This window comes from Zea mays, chromosome 2 (assembly GCF_902167145.1).
Source record: "Zea mays cultivar B73 chromosome 2, Zm-B73-REFERENCE-NAM-5.0, whole genome shotgun sequence".
Taxonomy (NCBI): domain Eukaryota; kingdom Viridiplantae; phylum Streptophyta; class Magnoliopsida; order Poales; family Poaceae; genus Zea; species Zea mays.
In genome coordinates, this window is record NC_050097.1 from 215,679,570 (window position 1) to 215,703,530 (window position 23,961).

Genomic DNA, 23,961 nt, shown 5'->3' on the forward strand with positions numbered 1-23,961 from the left:
TCCTACGGTTTTTTAACTTTCGACAGCTTTTATAAAATATCGTAGGAAGTTATGTTTATTTTCTAGAGCTACCAGTTACCTCTCGGAAGTTATTTATTTCCTACGTTTGTTATAAAAGCTGTAGGACGTTAAAAAACCGTAGAAAGTGTATGATTTTGGTGTACTGATGCTTGTTACGCTATATTTTTCAACATTTTTTTATGCAACGAATTTAGTAGCATTTCCCGAATTCCATGATAGTATATTTTTGCATGTCAACCATTAGTGTCTTGCCGGGCCTAACGAAAAACTGATTTTTTTCTCTGCTCCTATAAAGCATGCATCAGCTTTTCTAGTTTGTTCTTTTTGCAAAAAGGACCTTATACTTCTTTTTAATCTTACCTGCGGTTTAAACATGTGTGTCGTGTGTCACGTGCGAAACACGTAGATCTGTTCCTCTCTCTGAAATCGTGTAGGTCCGTTCCTCTCCCCTGCTTCTCACATATGAGTGGGTCGTTATCCTATAGATGGACATCGTTGTCTCATATATGAACCGTGAACCAACTAAGTCAAACTCGACAGGAAGCCCCTCACAATGTGCACTCCCACAGTATCATCCCGCTACCTAAAAGAGGACACACGACCAAGCGAGCTATAAAAAACGGGGCCATGCTTTTTTAACTCATATCTTTCTCGTCATTTTGGCTAAAATAAAATGTAATATTTGTTTTATCAGTTTAATATCTAGTAAGTGGATCATATATTTATTTTGATATTAAATTTACCTTTATGAGTATTTTTTGTGGGAAGGGTCCACCACACTGGTTTACTAGACCCGTCACAACGCACATGCATTGCACTAGTAGATTATAAGAGTGTGTTTGGTTTTCACCTCCTAAACTTTAGTAGTTACTTTTAGTTCCTAAACTGCTAAACAACAGAACTAAATGAGACCTCCCAAATAGAATTTTTAGTCTCTATAGTTTAGTCTCTAAAGTTTAGAAGGATGACTAAAGTAACAAACACCTCTAAATTAAAACACGTTCTATCACTAGTACACAGAAGCTCTATAGTGGCGGTTCTAAACCTATTTACACTGGCGTTTTTCAGTACCGCCAGTGCTAGGGGTCAGTGGAAATCAGCATTTCCACTGGCGGTTATTTTGGAACCGCCAGTGAAAAGTGCATTTTCACTGGCGGTTTTCTTAAGGAACCGCCAGTGAAAAGTGCATTTTCACTGGCGGCTGAATAAAGAAAACCGCCAGTGAAAATGCATTTCCACTGGCGGTTTTATAAAGCAAACCGCCAGTGGAAATGCACTTTTCACTGGCGGTTTTCTTTATAAAACCGCCAGTGGAAGTTTTCCCGCCTTTTTTCAAAATTTCAAACAATACTGAATTATATATATATTTATTTACACACACACAAACATATATATATATAGATCTATATTGATATTGAAAGCAACATGAAATTAAATTCTATCATACATTTATATACATCAAAGTATTCTGTTTACAACCATATATGCTTCATGCATTCTATACATCATAAGTTTTCACCTAAGCTCTAATAACTATCTCGGCTAAGAGATAATCTACTAATTTCTGTTAGTATTCTAAACTCTGGCAAAGCTAATGTTCCGGAAGCATCGTGATATTTTCCTTCTGCGGGAATGACCTCTTTCAATATGAATGTGCAGAGGTCCTCGACTATGCCATACAATGCAGCTTCGGTCAAGTTCTACGGGTTTCCTCGTTGAAATTGCTGTAAAGGAATTTTATAAACATCATCTATTTATACTGAATAATAACACATTTGCATCTTTAATGACATAAATACATACTTGACTATTACTAATAATACCTTGTCAGGGTTCGTGATGTATCGTCCGTTCACTCTCATGAACTCGCACGCATAGAATCCACATAGGACCGATCCTTGTGGTTGCTTGTGGCACTACATAACGGGAGATTGGTTATTTAGTTGCAACATTGTGTATGATATGTATTCATAAAATCACATACTTACCGGCCAGTGATGATGGATGTCTAGTGGCACGAGTTTTTTCGACAGGTCGTACTTTCCACCTCTCATCTTATAGAATCTATAAGCCCTGTGATCTCAAATAGAATCACCATGTTATTCTCAAATTTTAATCGATAAAAGTATGCATGCATAGAAAAGGCTTACAGCTCTAAGATGCTGAGGAATGTTGCATATGTCGAAGGGTCGAAGTTCAAGGAGTCGAGCACCAGCACCTTTCCAACCTTAGGATAAATGAGGAAGCATATCCAGTGGTCCCTGTACGAATCAAATTTGTGATGCATGTGTATTGAAATTATTAATTTTATTTATGCAAAATCACACTTACTTAAAGTTGTACGGGGCCATTATGGCTTCCCTGTCTTGAAATTGAAGCATTGCATGTCCTATGTAGGTGGCGTATCGAGCTTCAAAATCCTTCTTCATATCCTTTATACGCTTCTCAACTTCTTCGTCCGTCTTTCCCCGTATTTCATCGTTGTCTTTCCCGATTCTAAAAGTGTGGCTTTCCTCGGATATAAGTATTGGGTTGAGATACCCAACCCTTTTACTGGCACTAGCATTGGGCTTGGTACCGTAAAGAATCTCCTGCTGATCATGTTGCATTCTGCAAGTCACACGTGCATGTCAGATATTGAAATTTTATACAGCTCACTAATAATAACACACATATGTGGAAGTATGAGCGACACTTACAATGCAAACATCGTTACAAGTTGCACGTCGAGTCTCTGAAGGTTCATCATTAACCACATGTCCTCGAATGTAACAACGGCCTTTTGGTCCGAACCAATAAAAGCATGGTCTGGTATATGCACACTGATGGTGTCGATGCCAACCGATGATGCCCGCATGTACCAGTCATGCAACCTTTTAACACCAGCCGGGACCTTTCTTAGTTTCTCAAGAGGTAGCAGAGGTCTGCCCGGCACATATTTTTAGGCACATTTTTGTAATCTGCCTTAGTTGGCTTCTTTATCTTTGCGGCCATTGCCTCAGCCTTTTTTGCAGACTCCTCGTGCTTGGCCAAATCAACAGTTTGTGACGTGAGGCTCCGTCCAATCCCTTTCAAAAACCGAGCTGTGCCAGCAGTAGTAGCTTTACTCTTCTTTTTCTGATACGGGGACACCAATTTTGGTATAGGAAGTTTAGATTTCTTTGATGGCCTTGGATCCTTTGATGGTTGTGGAGAAGGTGGATCCCTTGATGGTGGCGTAGACAGTGGGTCACCAAGAGGATGGGGAGGAGAAGGTGGTGGAGCCCTGAATGGTGATGCTTGTGGCGGAGACGGTGGGTCAGAAAAAGGATGAGGAGCAACATGTGAAGTTTGAGGAGGTGATGATGGATGTACAATAGGAACAGCAATTTGAGAAGGCGGAGACGGTTGGGCCTGCGACGCCTGCGACGAATTCGACCAATCAAGCAATTCGACATCCCTTCGAGGCCAAAGGATAAAATTCTTGATAGCTTGTCCAAGTTTCTCGATACCTTCGGGCCCAGGGATGTCTAGCATGTCGTCCTCGGATCCTTGGACGACCGTCGTCACTTCTACTTTGCAATAATCATCTGGAATATCGTTTCCATGGAACTTGCGTCCTGGGATCGCAAGGCCTGTGGCTACTTTCTTTGTACGTTTATTGTTAATACCATATCTTATAACCAGTGTGCACGCCATAGGCCTAGTGATGTCATCAACTGGATAACGGTCCTTATTTCCCGTTGAAGCAACAGAGCTTGGTAATGTCGTACAATCTGTGGAAGCCGGCGGTTGAGCTGCTGGAATTATTTGTATCTGTGGAGTGGTCATCTGTTGAACAGACATCGCACTCGCCAACTGTTGCATCAATTCTGGAGGAGGATTCGATAGCATTTGAGACATCATGGCTTTGAACTCTTTCTTGGCCTCCTCCTTAAAATAATCCGCCATCTCTTCCTTGTATCGATCACGTTTCTTGTACAGACCTTCCCACTGTGGTCCGAATCCTTCCTTCCATCCTTCCTTAGACGAGATTCCTCGTACACGACCAGGATGCTCAGGGTTACCGAGACCAGCCGTTAGGATGTCTCTTTCCCTTTGTGGCTTAAAAGTTCCTTGGCTCTGCTTAGCTGCCATTGTATATATGTTTTTTGCCGCTTCTTCGACAATGGGATCATCAAAAGATACACCGGTCTCGGTTTCCCTTGGTTTTCTAGCACGGAGCCAATTTGCCGCCCTTTCACCAAGTTGCTCGGACAGCGTCGGCAACCCTGCGGCCTTCTTCTCGGCGTCTTCTTGTGTCCATTTAGGAACCTGACGCTTGTAACCACCTGTGCCTAGGTGGTGGCGGTACTTGTTCTTCTTTGATAGTTCCGAATTTGCCTCACTTAGAGATATGAAATCAGGGCTGCTCCTCTGCTCTAGAAATACTGCCCACTGACCTGCTGAGATTTTATATTTTTTGGTCGGGTCCAGACCTTTCTTTGCAAACTTTGTGTTCATCTCAGACCTCCAGTTTTGGAAATTGATTGCAAGCTGCTTCATCGTGTATTCCTTCACGAGTTCTTCTGAACCCCGAGGCAGAACGAACCTCATTAATAGCTTATTCCATATTTGATTCTTGACATCATCTGACACATCTCTCCACTGTCGTATTGTTATGTCAAGATTATCTCTAACTAAAAACCCAAGTGCATTCCGGAACTTAGGTAGTGCCTCTTCTGGAGCTAGGGGCTGACCTTTCGGGCTCACGTCTGAGATTTTGTATGTTTTGTCGGGAAACTTGTTCAGCCCCCTGTCACCTCTTTTTCGATCGCTCTGCTTCCTTTTTCTTGACGTCTCGGTTGTTGTCTTGGTCTGTTCCGGTGCGTCTTGGGTCGGCTCCGGTACGTCTTCGTATCGTGCCATGGCTTCTTCGAGTATCGCACGAAATTCAGACACAACCTCCTATTCATGTAATAAAATGCACAAGAGATCATGCATGTGAAATCAGTAGGGTACACATACGAAGCTAAAGATGCGTACTTTTACCTCAGCTTCTCGTGGATCATAAGTAGGGTCACGTTGCAACTCACGGAGAGCGGCCCTATCTATGCTAGTGGTAGGAAAAGGGTCGCTAGGCGTTTCATATCCTTCACTGCTGGATTGTTCTTGAGCAACACTCTTGTCCATGTGCTCGGGCACTAATCCTTGGTCCTTGATCGGAGAACTCATTGAGCTATATATATACAAATACATAAGCAATAATTAAATACATATTAACACATATTAACGTAAGCAATAATTAAATTCATATTAACAAATAGTATAATTAAATACATCCTCGGGCACTAAACCCTTAACCCTAACCCTAACCCAAAACCCGAACCCTAACCCTAACCCTAACCCTAAACCCTAACCCAAAACCCGAACCCTAACCCTAACCCTAACCCTAACCCTAACCCTAAACCCTAACCCTAACCCTAACCCTAACCCTAAACCCTAACCCTAACTATAACCCTTAACCCTAACCCTAACCCTAAACCCTTAACCCTAACCCTAACCCAAAACCCGAACCCTTAACCCAAAACCCGAACCCTTAACCCTAAACCCTAACCCTAACCCTAACTATAACCCTTAACCCTAACCCTAACCCTAACCCAAAACCCGAACCCTTAACCCAAAACCCAAACCCTTAACCCTAACCCTAACCCTAACCCTAAACCCTAACCCTAACTATAACCCTTAACCCTAACCCTAACCCTTAACCATAACCCTAACCCTAACCCTAACCCTAAACCCTAACCATATAGTATCGTATAGTCGTATAGTATCGTGTAGGACGGGGAGAGAGTCGCATAGGACGTATAAAGAGGGAGAGAGGGAGAATCGTATGGATATTATCGAGTTACGTATAGAGAGGGAGAGAGGGAGAGTCGTATAGGACGAGGAGAGGGAGAGAGGGAGAGTCGCATAGGACGTATAGAGAGGGAGAGAGGGAGAGTCGTACGGAAATTATCGAGTTCAGATCGAATTCGGATCGGATCGGATACGTATATTATCGAGTTGTGACGGATAAAATTACAATGTATATATTCAACATACATTTGAACACATATGAACACACATATATATTGAACACATATATATATATATTGAACACATACATTTGAACACATATGAACACACATATATATTGAACACATACATTTGAACACATATGAACACATATATATATTGAACACATACATTTGAACACATATGAACACACATATGAATAAAAATAAGTATTGTATGAATACTCTCATATCCTCTCCTCTCTCTCCCTCTCCCTCCTCTCTCTATCTCTCTCCCTCTCCCTCTCTCTATCTCTATCTCTCTCCTCTCCCTCTCCTCTCTCTCTCTTACCCTCCTCTCCCTCCCTCTATCTCTCTCCTCTCCCTCTATCTCTCTCCCTAACTCTATCTCTCTCCTCTCCCTCCTCTCTCTCTCTCACCCTCCTCTCCCTCCCTCTATCTCTCTCCCTCTCCCTCCTCTCTCTTCCCTCTCCCTCTCCTTCCTCTCTCTTCCTCCCTCTCGGTGGCGGCGGCGCGTGCGCCCTCCTCTCTCCTCCCTCTCCCTCTCCCTCCTCTCTCTTCCCTCTCCCTCTCCTTCCTCTCTCTTCCTCCCTCTCGGCGGCGGCGCGTGCCCTAGGGTTTACTAAAACGCGGCGGCGGCGGCTGCGCCGGCGCGGTAGACGACGGCGGCGGTACGGCAGATTAGGGGAAAGAGAAAGAAACCTGGAGACGGCGGTGCGGGGGCGGGAATGGCGGCGTGGGGACGGGCGCGGGGACGATCGCCGGCGAAACCCTCGGGGTCGAAATCCAGCAGCCTGACGGCGTCGTCTTGAAGTGAACTGGCGCCAGGGACTTGTAAATTTTTCGGCTCCCGCGCGCCACCCTTTATATAGGCGCATTTCTACTGGCGGTTGACAACGAGAACCGCCAGTAGAAATGGCTTCCACAGACTGTAGAAGCCATTTCTACTGGCGGTTGACAACGAGAACCGCCAGTAGAAACTATTTCTACTGGCGGTTGTCATAGAGAACCGCCAGTAGAAATGGCTTCTACAGTCTGTGGAAGCCATTTCTACTGGCGGTTCTCTATGACAACCGCCAGTAGAAATAGTATTTTATTATTATTAACATAGTTTTTTATATATTGTTTTACTTCACTTTTTATATATTATATTAAGTATACTTTTATATATTGTTTAGTATACTTTTACCTCTCTCCATCCCCTCTCTCTCTCCTCTCTCTCCATCCTCTCTCTCCCTCTACCTCTCCTCTCTTTCCTCTCCACTCTCTCTCCCCTCTCCCTCTCCATCCTCTCTCTCCTCTCCACTCTCTCTCCCCTCTCCCTCTCCATCCTCTCTCTCCTCTCCACTCTCTCTCCCCTCTCCCTCTCCATCCTCTCTCTCCATCCCCTCTCTCTCCCCTCTCCCTCTCCATCCTCTCTCTCCATCCCCTCTCTCTCTCCTCTCTCTCCATCCTCTCCTCTCTTTCCATCCTCTCTCTCCTCTCCACTCTCTCTTCCCTCTCCCTCTCCATCCTCTATCTCCTCTCCACTCTCTCTCCCCTCTCCCTCTCCATCCTCTCTCTCCATCCCCTCTCTCTCTCCTCTCTCTCCATCCTCTCTCTCTCCTCTCTCTCCATCCTCTCTCTCCTCTCCCTCTCCTCTCTCTCTCCCTCTCCTCTCTCTCTATAAAGTCAATAGAAAGTCATGTAAAATTGTAAATGGTAGCCACGAAAATTGAATGAAGACAATTACATGCTTCGGTTTGTCGCTAACAATAATCAATTACATGACAAGTCCTAACAATAATCAATTACATGACAAGTATATAATCTAGGAAGCTATTGTTCTGCCTTGTCCATCGTGGCGTACCCAGGGCAACGAATTGCGTGGGATGCTTCGCTCAACGTTCCTTATCTTGGTTGGATGGTCTATGAAAAGAGACATGTCGTTGAACTAGTTAAAATTCTCTAAATCAGATACACCATCAACTCCTATAGCTTGTTGTTTTCCAGGAAAAACTACATGCTTCGGTTTGTCGGTGCTTTTCTTCTCATTGTTAGAAATGATCTGTTCAGCATAGAAGACCTGTGCAGCACGATTAGCAAGGATCCATGGGTCATCTTTGTAACCTACCTTACTTAGATCAAGAACTCTGACCCCATAGTTGTCTACCGTGACATGTTTGTCTTCAACCCATTGACATCGGAAAACCGAGATCTGAAATGTACCATAGTCTAGTTCCCATATGTCCTCAATAAAGCCAAAATATGTAATAATCTCACCAGTTTCATCATCTATGGCCTCGCATCGAACACCACTGTTTTGTGACATGCTCTTTTTGTCCTTGGACTTGGTACAAAATGTGAATCCACTAATGTCATAGGTTTGCCATGTTGTGACCTGGCGTGATGGTCCAGATGCCAAGCCCTTGATGGTTTGTTCTTCTATTGTTTCTCCACGTGGAATGTCCTTCACCATTAGCCATGTGTTGAACCGCTGCTTATGTTGCTTCATTACCCAATCATCCGTATGCCCAGGATTTTGCTCGCGAAGCTCATTGATGTGTTGTTGGATAAATGGCTCCATTATCGTTAGCTGATGTAGGATGCTCTGATGTGCCTCAAGTACTATATCGTAATCCGGTGGGATGAAAGATTTCCGTCCCATCCTCCCGCTTCCATACAGTCTACCCTCGTGTCGTGACGGAGGCAGACCTATTGCAACCTGGTCTTTTAGGATACTATTGCAGAATGGACCTCCGGACTCAATGGCCTCTTCGGTACAGTACCCCTCTATCATGGATGCCTCGGGACGAGCACGGGTTGATACATAGCCATTCAGTATTGACATGAAACGCTCATACGTCCACATTTCATGCAAGTACATAGGACCCAATGCCTCTATTTGTGGCACCAAGTGCACCACAAGGTGCACCATAATATCAAAGAACGATGGAGGGAAACACATCTCAAACTGTGATATTGTCTCCACTGCGAATTCCTGAAGAGATGCCAACTCATCACGGCCAATTACCTTTTGTGAAATCCTGTTGAAAAAGTAGCACAACCGTGTGATTGCCATCTTTAAAAACAAAGGATTTATAGCCCTGATGGCAATAGGTAGGAATGTAGTCAGCATGACATGGCAATCATGTGAGTTGTAGTTGGTGATTGTCAGGTCTTTCATTGACACAATACTCCGTATGCTAGAGCAGAATCCGGATGGGACTTTCAAATTCTTGAGCCAAACACACATCGCATGTTTCTCATCTACATTGAGATTGTAGCTTGCTGCTGGGAGATGGTACTTCCCATTTTCTTGAAGAACGGGATGTAGTTCCTTTTTTATGCCTAAATCTACCAAGTCCATGCGTGAATTGAGCCCTTCTTTTGTTTTGCCCTTTATGTCTAGCAAGGTGCCCATTATGCTTTCAAACACGTTCTTCTGAACGTGCATACCATCGATCGCATGCCGCACATCTAACTCTTTCCAGTAAGGCAAGTACTCGAAGAAAATAGACTTCTTCTTGAATATAGCCCCCGAAGCTGGTTTGACATCCTTCCTTGTTTTTCCGTCTTTTGTCTTCTTCCCAAAAACAAACTTGATATTCCTGACTATTTCAAAAACTCTATGACCTCTATTGTTACCCGATGGAGCAGTAGAATGTAGTTCACCATTATTGTTGAAGTACTTATCCATCTTTCGCATGCGGTACCTGTGTCCTTCCAATAAAAAGCGTCTGTGCCTCATGTAAACTATCTTCCTAGATGCAGCAAGGGATACGTAAGCAGTTCCATCAATGCATACTGTGCAACCAACCTTTCCCTTAAACTGGCCAGATAATGTGAAGAGAGCAGGGTAATCGTTGATCGTAACAAAAAGAATTGCTCTCAGCGTGAATGAACCTTTACGATACTCATCCAACATTTGAACACCTGTTTCCCACAATATTTTCATATCCTCCATTAAGGGCTCCAAAAATACATCCATGTCAACTCCAGGTTGTGTAGGTCCAGAAATAAGGATGGTTAGCAAAATGTACTTCCGTTTCTGCATCAACCATGGAGGAAGGTTGTATATGGTGAGGATCACCGGCCATGTGCTATGCTTGCTGCTCCTCTCAGCAAATGGGTTCATTCCATCAGTACTCAGTGCGAACCTAACATTTCTCGGTTCATCGGCAAAGTCTCGGTGGTTGTCATTGAAATCTTGCCACTGCTTCCCATCGGCTGGATGTCGAAGCTTCCCATCGTTTTTGTGCTCATCAGAAGCATGCCAGCTCATAAGTCTGGCATCCTCAGGATTAGCGAACAAACACCTCAATCGATCGACGACGGGGAGGTACCACATCACCAAAGCAGGAATCTTTTTGAGCGCATAATAGTCTACTTCTTTTTCTTTGCTCGTGGATTTTGAAGTCTTTTTTTGGGCTTTCTTTCGCTTCTTCCCTTTAGACACGGATGCAACACACTCTTCGTCCTCTCGATAGTCTTTATTCGTCTTGTACCTACTTGCACCGCACTTTGGGCAGCTCTCCAAGTCTTTATAATCATCACCTCGATAAAGGATACAGTGATTTCTACACTAATAAAAACAATCTCCACACAACTTTCATAGCAACACATGAACCATCTTAATTAAACCATAATTAAACCAACTTGGAAACTGATTTGAGAACTATCTTAATTGGCAATTAAAACATAATTAAACCAACTTTCATAGCAACTAATAAAAACAATCTTAATTACCAAAAACCTATCTTCTTCTCTCTCCACACAACACATGAACCATTCATTAAACAACTTAATATGTCATGGATAAACTGATTTGAGAACTAAACATGAAAAAGGAGAGAGGATAGACAAACTCTAACCATATTAAACAACTTTATTTGAGCGAATAGAGCAAAAATGTGGCTAAAATGTGGCTAAAATTGAGAGAGGATACACTCTCTCTCAAATGGTGAAACCCTAGATCCAAAATGTGGCTAAAATTGAGCAAAAATGAATAAAAATTGACATTAGCAACATAAACCAACCTTTCTTAGCAATCTTCTTCCAAAAAATGAAGATCAAAACCTCTCCCCATGTATTTTGTGAATTCTGGACCTCCAAAATCGCCTCCAATGGAAGTTGGCTGCGAGCATACAGTTCACTGTCGGGGGAAGAAGAGGGGTATTTATAACAGACACTTCACTGGCGGTTGTCTTTAAAAACCGCCAGTGAAAATACGATGTTTCCACTGGCGGTTAAGTTAAGATAACCGCCAGTGGAAATAAATTTTCACTGGCGGTTTGTGTTACACAACCGCCAGTGGAAACATCCTATTTCCACTGGCGGTTGTGTTAAGATAACCGCCAGTGGAAATAGGTTTCCGCTGGCGGTTTTTAAAGCCGGGCCCACCTGTTTCTTTCACTGACGTTTGATAACGGAAACCGCCAGTGAAAAGTTGAACGTGCCGCAGGCTTTGAGCTTATTTGTACTAGTGTATGTACGTCACTATCAGGTGGAAAAGGAGGAAAAGGTGATAGGAGCAATTGTTAGGAATCTATACTAATTAACAGTTTGTCCTTTTTCACTTTTGGAAGTTGAATTATTGCAATTTCCAGAAAATTCTTTTTCGTTATTTCATGTGAATTAGTTTATGCTCCGTACTTCTTATTTCGACACAAACAATATACAGATAGGATTGACAAAACCAAAGAACTACACGCACTACAGTAAAACGATACAAGTCCGACGGCTCCATTATGTCTGACGGCTGCCTAGGCGACCATCGGACATAAGCTTATGTTCGACGGCCGCTAGCAGCCGTCGGATATAAGGGAGAATATCCGAGGGCTGGGAGGCGGACCGTCGAACATAAGCTTATGTCCGACGGCTGTCAGATAAGCCGTCGGACATAAGCTTATGTCCGACGGTTCCCTAGGTGGCCGTCGGAAGTAAAGGATTTTAACCGACCCCCGCGCCCGCGTCGGTTTCATTTCTCTCTGTCTCTCCCGCTCGCCGCCGTCGCATGCGTAGCCGCCGCCGTCGCCGCCTAGCCCACGCCGCCGCCACCATCGCCGAGGAGCCGCCACCGTCGACCAGCACCGCCCAAGCCTCTCCCGGGGACCTCCAGCCCCGTCCCGACGCCCAGCCCGCACCCGACCGGCAACTCCACCGCCGCCCAAGCGACACCAACGCGTCGACCGGCAACTCCACCGCCGCCCAAGCGACACCGGAGCCGCCCCGATGCTGCCCGCGGCCGCCGGAGCCTCTGCCCCCGTCCCCGACGCCACCGGCGCCCGCCCCGACCCCGCCGGCGTCCGCTAATCGTCCGGCAAAGTAAGGAATTTTATAATGTTTAGTATAATTTTGTATATGCATATATTGTTTGATAGCAATGTTTAGTTTTGTTATGTCCGACGGCTTAATTTAATTATGCAATTAAATTATCTTGTTTTAATTTATTTATTAGTGGCTATATAATTTAAACTTTTAATTTCCGAGGGTAATTATTAAGCCCTCGGAAATAAGGTTGTTTTATTTGATTTAGTGTCCCGTGAAATGATTTTTTGTAGTGCTATTGTATTAGTTTGGTTAATTAGTGACTATTGTATTAGTGTGGTTAATTAGTAATCATAACTAATTAAGTTAACGAAACCTAGGCGTCACCCGTTTCGGCCCAACACACCTTACAAGCGACGCATGTGAGGTATGTTGGGCCGGAATTGTCCCTTTATTGGACAGCCTCGGGGTGACCGACAGAGTCCGTGTTTATGACAAAGGCATGTGCTCCTGCTTAGTTTCGGCAGCATAACCTCTCTGTTCTCCAATTGCACCATTTTTAGGCGTGCGATTGGAGAACAACGGGGTTATGCTGCCGAAATTTCGCAAGACCACATGTCTTGTCATAAACACGGCCTCGTCGGTCACTCCTGGGTGGGTTTAGGACCTATCCTTTCCTACAGATGTAGGAGCGTGATTTCTTCGTAAAAACGGATGGCCCGTGCATTACTTATCTAATTAAGTTAACGTCTCGTAGCTAGTATGGAGGAGAATCGTCGATGGATGTATGAAGGTTGGAAGAAAAGAGGTGCTCTATCAAGTGAGTGGGTGGCCAAGACTGATGCTTTTCTCGACCATGCTTTTGCTCGGTCAGAGACTGGAACCGATGTTAGGTGCCCTTGTAGCAAGTGTCGGAACATTAATTTCCTTGACAGGAGGACTATGTCGATACATATTTGCAAGAACGGTTATATGCCAGGCTATGAGGTGTGGGTGCACCACGGTGTGGACCCACCTCCTCGTATTGTATCGGAAGTTCAGTCACATGAAGAGGAGGACTACGATAGGATGGAAGAGATGCTTGACGATGTACGCCATGAGTTTCTAACCATCGATTCGGAGAACCCCGGTCAACCCACCGAGTTTGAGGATCCAGCTACACCTGAGGTTCAGAAGTTCTTCGAGCTCCTTAAAGCTGCCGAAGAGCCGTTGCATGAGCACACAAAAGTGACCGTCCTTGTATTTGTGACTCGACTTATGGCTATTAAGTCTAAGTTTGCATTCTCAAACAACTGTTACAAGGAACTTTTGAACTTGATCAGTGATGTACTTCCGGAGAATCACAAGATGCCAAAGGACATGTATCAGTCTAAAAAGCTGTTATCTGGCCTCGGTATGGACTACGAAAAAATCGATGTCTATGAAAATAATTGTATGCTTTTCTGGAAGGAGACCGCAGGTGAGAAGAAGTGTACTGTATGTGGTGAGCTTAGATTCGTTGAGGTTGAAAACGACGATGGTTTGACCGTGACTACGAAGATTGCACGTAAGCAGCTTCGTTACATGCCTCTCATACCTCTGTTGAAACGTTTGTTCATCTCCAAGAATACAGCCAGACACATGAGGTGGCACAAAGAAGGGGTACGTGAGAATCCAAATGTCATGGTGCACCCAGCTGATACAGATGCATGGAAGGCACTAGATGCTTTTGATTCCAGCTTTGCTGATGAAGTGTGGAATGTCCGCTTCGGTTTGGCAACAGATGGTTTCTCACCATTCAATCTAACTGCAACGTCGTACTCATGTTGGCCCGTCTTTGCTGTTCCATACAACCTTCCACCAGCTCTTTGCATGAAATATGAATTTATTTTCTTGTGTCTTATAATACCTGGTCCGGATCATCCTGGAACAAAGATCGATGTGATGATGAGACCCCTGATTGAAGAATTGAAAATTTTGTGGGAAGGAGTCGAGGCGTACGATTGTTACAAGAAACAGAAGTTCAACCTGAGAGCCGCGTTTTTATGGTCTATTCATGATTTTATGGCTTATGGTATCTTTGCTGCATGGAGTTGTCATGGGATTTTGACATGTCCTATATGCGTTGAAGACACTTTATGCTTTCGACTAAAGTTTGGTGGAAAGATATGTTACTTCGATTGCCATAGATGTTTTTTGCCAGAGGATCACCCGTTCAGGTTCGATAGGAACGCTTTTAAAAAGGACACGATTGTGACGAGGGGACCACCCAAGCGTCTAAGTGGTCCAGAGATTCTCGCGAGACTTAATGATTTGAAACTAAACGAACATGGAAATCGTTTTGAAGGTTATGGAACGGAGCATAATTGGACTCACAAATGTGGTCTATGGGAACTCCCTTATATGAAAGCCTTGATTCTAATGCATAACATTGATGTCATGCACCAGGAACGAAATATGGGTGAAAGCATTATCAGCACTTGCATGAATATCACCGACAAAACAAAAGACAACCCTAAGGCAAGGAAAGACTTGGCCTTAATCTGTAGAAGACCAACTATGGAGATAGGAGAGAATCAGAAGAAGCCACGTGCTCCTTTCAGTATTAAACCTAAAAGGAAGAAACAATTGATGAAATGGTTGAAAAACTTAAAGTTCCCAGATGGTTACGCCGCGGGCTTTAGAAGGTCTGTGAATTTGAAGACGGGCAAGTTTTCTGGGTTGAAGAGTCATGACTACCACATAATAATGGAAAGACTCCTTCCTGTTATGTTTCGTGGTTTTGTAAAAAATGATGTCGGGAAAGCATTAGCGGAGCTAAGCTACTTTTATAGACATCTTTGTGCCAAAGAAATAAAGAAAGAGATGATGGAGAAGCTTGAGCAAGAAATACCGATTTTGGTATGCAAACTTGAAAAAATATTTCCACCAGGTTTCTTCAATCCGATGCAACATCTACTTGTTCACCTACCATACGAAGCTAAGGTAGGAGGTCCTGTGCAATATAGATGGATGTATCACATCGAAAGGACACTAAAGAAGCTACGTGCAATGGTTGGTAATAAGAGACGAGTTGAAGGGTGCATCGCTGAAGAATTCAAATACAAAGAGATAGCATCGTTCACGGGCCTGTACTTTGCAGAGGAACACAATGTCAATGCCCATACGTTGCGGTATCATGTCGACGAGCCCCCTATTAGTGATATTGAAATTTTTCAATGGAGGGGCAAAACTGTAGGACCCAGCACAACATACTCTTTCACCAACGACGAATGGAAGACTGCTTTACTCTACATGTATAACAACATGGAAGAGATGAGTCAGTTTCTCCTGTAAGTGTAAACTTTATTTTAGTCATTGCCGCTAGAATTTTTGTTGTGATACTAAAAGGTTTGTTTCCTTGTACTAACAGGGAATTTGATTCTCAAAATTGCATCTCTGGCTGTGAACGTGACCAGATTCGTCGAGAGGGAAAAGATGGGGGACTTAATTTCTTGTGTTGGTTTCGAGATTATGTAGATAAAAATGACAATATACACCCGGACCTTCGACAATTATCCCTAGGAGCAGTAACTGGCAGACGTTATGGTCGGTATGATGTCAATGGTTTTAGATTCCGTTCCACAAGGTTCGAAGATGATCATCCTCTAGCAGCCACGACAAACTCCGGAGTTGTAACTAGAGCTGTCGATGATGAAGGGAAGGTGACTAATTATTATGGAGTCATTAATGATATAATCGAGTACAAGTTTTTTGGAGATAAACAACTCAAAGTGGTGTTCTTCGATTGTGATTGGTTTTCTCCAAATACAACGCGAGAAAATCAATATGGCATGGTGGAAGTCAAACACAATGATAGATTAAAAGGCCACGACACTATAATCCTTGCCCACCAATGCGAGCAGGTGTATTATATGACATATCCATCTAAGAAAAACGGTTTGGTTGATTGGAGGGTAGTGTACAAAGTTAATCCACGTGAACGACTATATGCTCCTGGTGATGCTGGTTATGTTGAAAGTCAAATCGAGCAGGAAGTGGGGGCTGCTGAGATTTTCCAAGACGAAGAACTTACAAGCACGTTTAATGTACAAACTGAAATGTTGGAAGAATCTTTATTAGGCGATCAAAATGATGTAGAGGTTCCTCCAAAAAGAAAACGAGTGACGAGAAAGAAGAAAGCTACTTGGCGTCCATTAAATCGACGAAAGCAACTAGATCCTGATTTTGATTACGATTACGATTGACGAGTATGGATCATGATTTTATTGCATATTTTATGATTTTATTGCATATTTTATTATTTTATTGTCGATTTATGTACTAACTTGTTTTTGTTAAAATAGGATGTCAAAGAAAATGAAGTCTTTAGCTCGTAGTTTGCTTGGGTCGAGGAGTAGCTCGAGGAGCAGCTCGAGGGGTGAGGATTCAGTTTTTCAGGGCACAGGTTCTACCATGAGCAGACAGAGAGCGCTGGCAGAACATTTGCCTCCACAAGATGTAAGTTAGTTGTTAAATTACATTATTTGAGTTACTTAATATTGTATGATGTAAGTTATTTGTTTCATAGGATGCTGAAATTGAGGAACCAGTGGTAGAGGATCATGCAAGAGATGATGTTGAAGATGATGGTGGAGATAATGTGGGAGATGATGCTGGAGACGACGTTGGTGGGGATTCTGGGGCTGGGGATTCTGGGGCTGGTGGAGATTCTGCAGCTGGGTCTGGAACTTCTCGAGTTAAGAGAACGAGGAAGCTGCATTTTGTTGGACCACCTCCAGAGCTTCCACCCGAATCTCGGGTTGTGATAAAGCCTAGTGGAAAGTGAGTGACATATCTTTGCTTAAATGTTATTGAAAGTTATGTTTTAATTTCTACATTGATTTCTGTTTGCAGGACTTGGATCGACGACTCGTTCACAGGCACAGGACACTACAGGCAGGTGAACATGGTTCTTGGTAATATTGTTCGTCTGCACTGGCCTGGTCTTGTGACTTTGCCTACTGGCGAGTCTGTCCCTGCCACCACTTGGGAGCATTATCGCTATGGTGTCCGTAGAACGTTTGGCAACACACAGGCACTAGTTTGGGATGCATTCTGGGTATGACTTGTTTATACTATTTTAGTTATTCCATATATGTTTGCTTTTATGATAACACTATGGTTTTTGCAGAAACGGTACAAGTTGCCGGACGATGGATCATATGATATGAACGCTCGTTACGTGTTTGAGTTTAACGCGAACGATGTCGTTGCAGATGCAATGTACTATGCACGAATTCAGGCTATAAAGGCATGGTACAGAGCAAATGCTGATGATCGACCGATGCCAAATACAAAGGCCGAGTGGTCATCAATTTACTTGACGGAGGAGCAATACCTAGAGGTAAACAGGTTGTTGCCTCTCATATCGCACAAAGCCATGTATTTGCTTGCTTTATTTAAAAAATTTCATGTAGGTGTCGGTGTCGTGGATGGCCACCCGATCAGACGGTTATCGGGCATTGTGCAGATGGTGGGCTTCCCCTGAGTTTCGTGCCATTTCCGAAAGGAACAGGGGAAACCGTGGGACTGAGTCGTTCCACAACTACGGCGGTGATGGTCATGTGCGCTTGGCTAAGCGAATGGTAAGTCACAGTTTGTCGTAACTTTGAATCACATAGAAATGTGTCATTATAACTTTTATGTACAGGAAGTCAAATCCGGCCGTACGCCCACGGATGTGGAGGTGTATATGCAAGGGCATAGGGGTTCTGATCCTCAGAATCCTGATGTGTTATGCACTCAGACGGCCACCGACCGTCTAGTGAGTTTTTGATACTCTATTATGTGTGTTGATATTGTTTGCAAGGGCATAGGGGTTATGCACTTATATTTGATATTGTTTGCCTCCAGGCTTCGTATGGGCAGGAGATGGTTCAACGCCATGGGGAGGAGTACGATTGGAGGAGCCAGCCAATCGACCCTCAGGCAGCATATGCTAGCGCAGGAGGACAAGCCCATGGACGGTGAGATTATTTGATTTGGTTTTCAAAATTGTCATCATATGCTTGCGATTCAACTGAGCCATGAGTTACTATACTAAGTGCATGGCTCACTCTTGTAGGTTGGGTATTTTTGATTCTACGATTGATTCCAGAGAGCTGAGACGCTGTGGACGACAATCCACATCGTCGTCTTCACAGTCGTCCCGTTCACGATCAGCAGCCCATGACATAGAGCTTGCAGTGTTGCGTCAACAGGCAGAGTACCATCAATCAGTCTTGAGGGAACAATTGGAGTACCAGAGGCAACAATCTGAATACCAGAGACAACAAGCCGAGTACCAGAAGAAGAGGGACGAGTATTATGCAAGCCTCCAGGCCCAAAATCAAGCTCTTCTCTCGGTAAGTTGAAGTAACATTTTGTAGCTTATTTTGCAAAACACTTGATGTGTATCTTGTTTGTTCAACAATGACTTGTATATAATTTGTAGCAACTAGCCCAACAAGCGGGCGTCCCGATGCCGACATATGGGATGCCGCCTCCGGACTTTGCACTGCCAATGCCAATGTTGGCGCCTCCACCTCCGCCTCCGCCTCCGTCACAATTCCCTATGGTATGTACACATATGCGTGTGTGACATGTTCATAGATGTCTTATGTGTTTAAATGAACAACTGAGTGGTTACTATTTCATGTGCTTGTGTTATAGGGATTTCAGACACCACCCGCTTCAGTTGCCGCACCTGGAGATGGGTCTGGGCAAGACGACACAACACATTCGTGGGTCAACAACCTTTTCAACACGCAGAGTCCAGCCGGAGGAGGTGGCTACTCGAACCATCCAGACGATGGATATGATTGATGTGTCGTGATGTTTATTTATGAAACACTTTGCAACACTTGTTTGTGAGACACAATTTCAGTTTGCAACAACCGTCGAACCTATATGTTGATGTTAAATTTGTGAATGTTAATATTTATGTGAGAATATTTGTGATTGTGAATGTGAATGTGTATATGTGCATGAATCTGTTTTTGTTTTGTAAATGTCAGATTTTTTAAAAAACAGAATTTTGTGTAAATTCTGTAATTTGTTATGTCCGACGGCCTAGTGGTAGCCGTCGGACATAACCATGTGTTATGTCCGACGGCATTAAATACCGTCGGACATAAGGGATGCTTATGTCCGACGGCCTAGCTACGGGCCGTCGGACTTAATCCTGTGGGGCCCACATTCCGACCGGTAAAACGGTTGGGATTTGTTATCTCCGACGGGCACACGCAGCCGTCGGAGATAGCTTATGTCCGACGGCTGCCGTCGGACATTGCACTATTTTCGACGAATTATCGCCGACGGCTTAAAGCCGTCGGAGATAACCTATTTCCGACGGTTTAATTCTTATGTCCGACGGTTTTGGCCGTCGGACGTTGTTCCGTTTACTGTAGTGACGGAGTGAAATTACTGTACTGATATTCATAATCATTATAGAGCTAAGAGCTGCAGCTATCAACAAGCGGTTTGTTCCATTTGTACAGTTCTATCACAACACGTACGTGACCCACAAAATTCTTCGGTTCAAGCAGGCAGTTTCCAGCCTTAATCCAAACGAAGAGTCGTTTTCCAAAATATTCAAGGGCATGGCCCATCCTCCTATATTTTACTATACCTGCTTTTGTCTCACGGAGGACCCAACCCAAACAGACCAAATCATTTCAGCATGATATGGCCCGTGATCTCTCTCTCACTCTCTCTCTCTTGTGATTGCGGTGACTTGATAGCAAGGAAATTCTGCATGTACTGTGTGCAGTGTACTTTTCATTAGAATGAGTTAATTACTAATTTTTTATTTGACGTTTATTAATGTAATGTCAAATAAAAAAAGGGAGGCAATACTAGTACATGATTGCTGTAATTTTTTAATCCCAATTCCTCAGCGATTTTAGTGGACATATATATTCAGAGGTAAATAAAATGTTAAAAAAGCTCAACAATTTAGTGGCACCAAACTTGAGCCTACAGTGTTAATTAATGCAACCATCTACTATAATTCTTTGAAAAAATCCACCGGAGAACATCCAATCATTTGCCACCATGTTTTAGTTGGTAAATGCCATATTCATGATTACATTTAACCGGTTAAGTTAAATTATTGCTCATGCTGCGTACCATGTTGTTGTCCTTGTTAAGAGGCCGTTTGGTAGAGCTCCTGGACAGCTCCGGAATCTGTTTTTGCGCTCCTTCAACCAAACGGCCTCAAAGAGAAGCACTCCGAGCGCGGATCTTATCTGGGAATCGCGGTGAGCGTGGAGCGGTTTCGAGGAGACGAAGCCGAAAATAATCGCTTCACTCAGCTTCGTCTCACTCCCATGGGCCCGCGTGCGGCCGCTGTCTGTTTTGCCCTAGAGCGGGTTGGAGTACGTATAGGCAGCACCGGCGAGTCGGCAACGGCGCGCGGCGTGTGGTGCAGCGTTTTGGGCGGAGCAGCGCGGGGAGGTGGGCACACGGAGGCAGCACCACCAGGCGTGGCCGGACGAGGTCCCAGGCTAGGCGCTAGCGGAATGGGCACCACCGCACCAGTGACCAAGGTTGAAGACGCGCGCGTACTCGTATCGTATGCGGTTACAACCGCGAGCGATCAGATAAGGTAGAAAAGGGAAAGACAAAAGACAAAAAGGAAAAAAAAATATGGATAGCATATATTCTTGACTATTTTTTACTACCGAGAAGAAAATTTGTCGAATGATCTTAGAGCATCATCTTCAACAAGATAATTTAAAATAATATCCTAAAAATATAATACTATGTTATTTGAAATATTTAGGCCACTAAACACAAATTACGCTCTAACAGTCAAACCACAAATCATATATTTTAGAAAGTAAATTGCATTATTAAAAAAGAAAATACTAAAAATAATGTAGAAATTAAGGATAAGGTACTAATCTGTGTGTAGTATATTTAAACAAAGCTGTACCGGACGCTCCCTAATTAAGTTGGACTAGTACATAGCATAGTTCAGTTGGTCATCCAGAACAATCCAACAGACCACCACAAATTTTCTTCTATAATTAGCGACCTTTGCGGTTCCTAACCTTCTTCCCCTCTTCTCCCCTTCCCCAGCTTCTTCTTTTTCCTTCTCGATTACTCCAGCTGGTTCGCACGGCGTCTTCCCTGCAGGCGGAGGCGGAGCAGCACAAGCTCTTCCGACCCCGCACACAAGCACAAGCTCCGTATAGGTTCATCGCCACTCATGAATTCTTGTAGGTGCTTGTACTTATTACATGGAACTCATGGATTCCAGTAGGGGTTACTTATTACTCGTATCGGTGTGTCCTTCGATCGTCCTCTAGTTACATGTAATAGCATTTTTAGATCTCGATTATCTTCTTGCATTGAGGTGTGTGGTATAGGCATATAGAACAAGCTACTTACATTATTTCTTGCCATCTCTTCAAGCTCCAGATCATTTCTAGCTACATACAAAAGATCGGCTACAGTTCGTTACATAGATCTCTGCTCCTAATAATCCTCCCACTGAAAATATTCCTTGTACTTGATGGTCTTCTGTCTTCTCCATTCTCTCCCTTTGGTTCCCGAAGTTCTAATGGCATAGGGAACCACGTGTAGGGCGTTCAGCGCACATCCCTCTATATATGCTTTAGTACAAGCACCAAATCCGCACCTCAAACTGCGCAACGTCGTGTACGAGAGCTCTGCCTTCTCGTGCTTTTCCTAATCCCCGCCGCCGCTAGCTGGTCTGTTGCCTTCTACTACCTCGCCACGCGCCTGCCTCGGGCCCCCCTACATGATGCAGTTCACGCATACTGCGCCCCCGCCGCCGCCTCTGCACCCTAACGGCCATGCCGCTGGAGTGCTAGGGCTAGGGCTGTTTCTCGACGTCGGCGCGCCGACGGCGGCCCGCCCGTGCCCGGGGAGCTTCCCGACGCCGGCGTCCAAGATCTCCCTCGGCAACGACCTCAACAGCACCAGCTGCATGGAGCAGCTGCTGGTGCACTGCGCGAACGCCATCGAGGCCAACGACGCCACGCTCACGCAGCAGATCCTGTGGGTGCTCAACAACATCGCGCCGCCCGATGGGGACTCCAACCAGCGCCTCACGGCGGCGTTCCTCTGCGCGCTCGTCGCGCGCGCGTCCAGGACCGGCGCGTGCAAGGCGGTCACCGCCGCCGTCGCCGCCGAGTCGGCCGCGCTCCACGTGCACCGCTTCACGGCCGTCGAGCTCGCCGGCTTCGTCGACCTCACGCCCTGGCACCGCTTCGGCTACACGGCCGCCAACGCCGCCATCCTCGAGGCCGCCGAGGGCTTCCCCGTCGTGCATGTCGTCGAGCTCGGCACCACGCACTGCATGCAGATCCCCACGCTCATCGACATGCTCGCCACCCGCGCCGAAGGCCCCCCGATCCTCCGCCTCACGGTCGCCGACGTCGCGCCCAGCGCGCCGCCGCCAGCCCTCGACATGTCCTACGAGGAGCTCGGCGCGAAGCTGGTCAACTTCGCGCGGTCGCGAAACGTGTCCATGGACTTCCGGGTGGTGCCCACCGCGCCGGCCGACGCGTTCACGTCCCTGGTGAACCAGCTCAGGGTGCAGCAGCTGGTCCTGGACGGGAGCGAGGCGCTCGTCGTGAACTGCCACATGCTGCTGCACACCGTGCCGGACGAGACGGCGGGATCTGTCGGCCTCACGCAGCCGGTATCGCTCCGGACCATGCTGCTCAAGTCTTTCCGGACACTCGATCCCAACCTGGTCGTGGTGGTGGAGGAGGACGCAGACTTCACGGCGGGTGACGTGGTGGGGAGGCTGCGCGCGGCGTTCAACTTCCTCTGGATCCCGTACGACGCCGTGGACACGTTCCTGCCCAAGGGGAGCGAGCAGCGGCGGTGGTACGAGGCGGAGATCGGGTGGAAGGTGGAGAACGTGCTGGCGCAGGAGGGCGTCGAGCGGGTGGAGCGGCAGGAGGACAGGGGGAGGTGGGGCCAGAGAATGCGCAGCGCGGGGTTCCGTGCGTTGGCGTTCGGCGAGGAGGCCGCCGGAGAGGTGAAGGCCATGCTGAACGAGCACGCGGCGGGGTGGGGGATGAAGCGGGAAGACGACGACCTGGTGCTCACGTGGAAGGGGCACAACGTCGTGTTCGCGTCGGCGTGGGCTCCGTCGTGATGAGTTTATCATATGCAGTGCAGTTCAGAATCAGAAGGTGAGTAGGCATGTATGTGATCTTCCATGACCGACATGGGATCAGGGTTGTGTTTGTGCATGATATCGAAGATTATCTTGTTAAATTGGGTTTATTATCCAGCTGATTCATTACTTGGTAGATTGATAGTGAGCTTGATCACTGCAATGACAATCTCTCTCTCTCGTAATCTTCCTTTCTCTCTCGTAATCTTTCTGCTAGCTTGATTCAAAACTGAAAGCATAACACTCATATATCATCTGTGTACTTCTTGTTTATTAGTATGACATGTACTCCCTCCGTTTCTTTTTATTAGTCGTTGGATAGTGCAATTTTGTACTATCTAGCGACTAATAAAAAGAAACGGAGGGAGTATAATAGATGTATTGAGCTGTGTCTTGGAGTATGTTTACGATGTAAATGTAAAAAAAAAACTCAAGGCATGCCTCTATACTTGAAACAGGGGACTAGCTGATTGGTCAATTTAATTTATTGACTGC

General features: G+C 45.2%; 1 protein-coding gene across 1 annotated transcript; it reads left to right on the forward strand.

Annotated features, from left to right (window-relative positions):
- Positions 1-21,288: 21,288 nt before the first annotated feature.
- Positions 21,289-23,728, forward strand: LOC103647799 (scarecrow-like protein 32). The gene has a single exon (XM_008672308.2). It carries the CDS (start codon positions 22,075-22,077, stop codon positions 23,443-23,445), a length of 1,371 nt encoding a protein of 456 aa, XP_008670530.1. The 5' UTR covers positions 21,289-22,074; the 3' UTR covers positions 23,446-23,728.
- Positions 23,729-23,961: the final 233 nt, after the last annotated feature.

What these genes read in the sequence shown, in the direction of transcription:
- LOC103647799 (XM_008672308.2), top strand. Translation starts at nt 22,075, where the DNA reads ATGATGCAGTTCACGCATACTGCGCCCCCGCCGCCGCCTCTGCACCCT.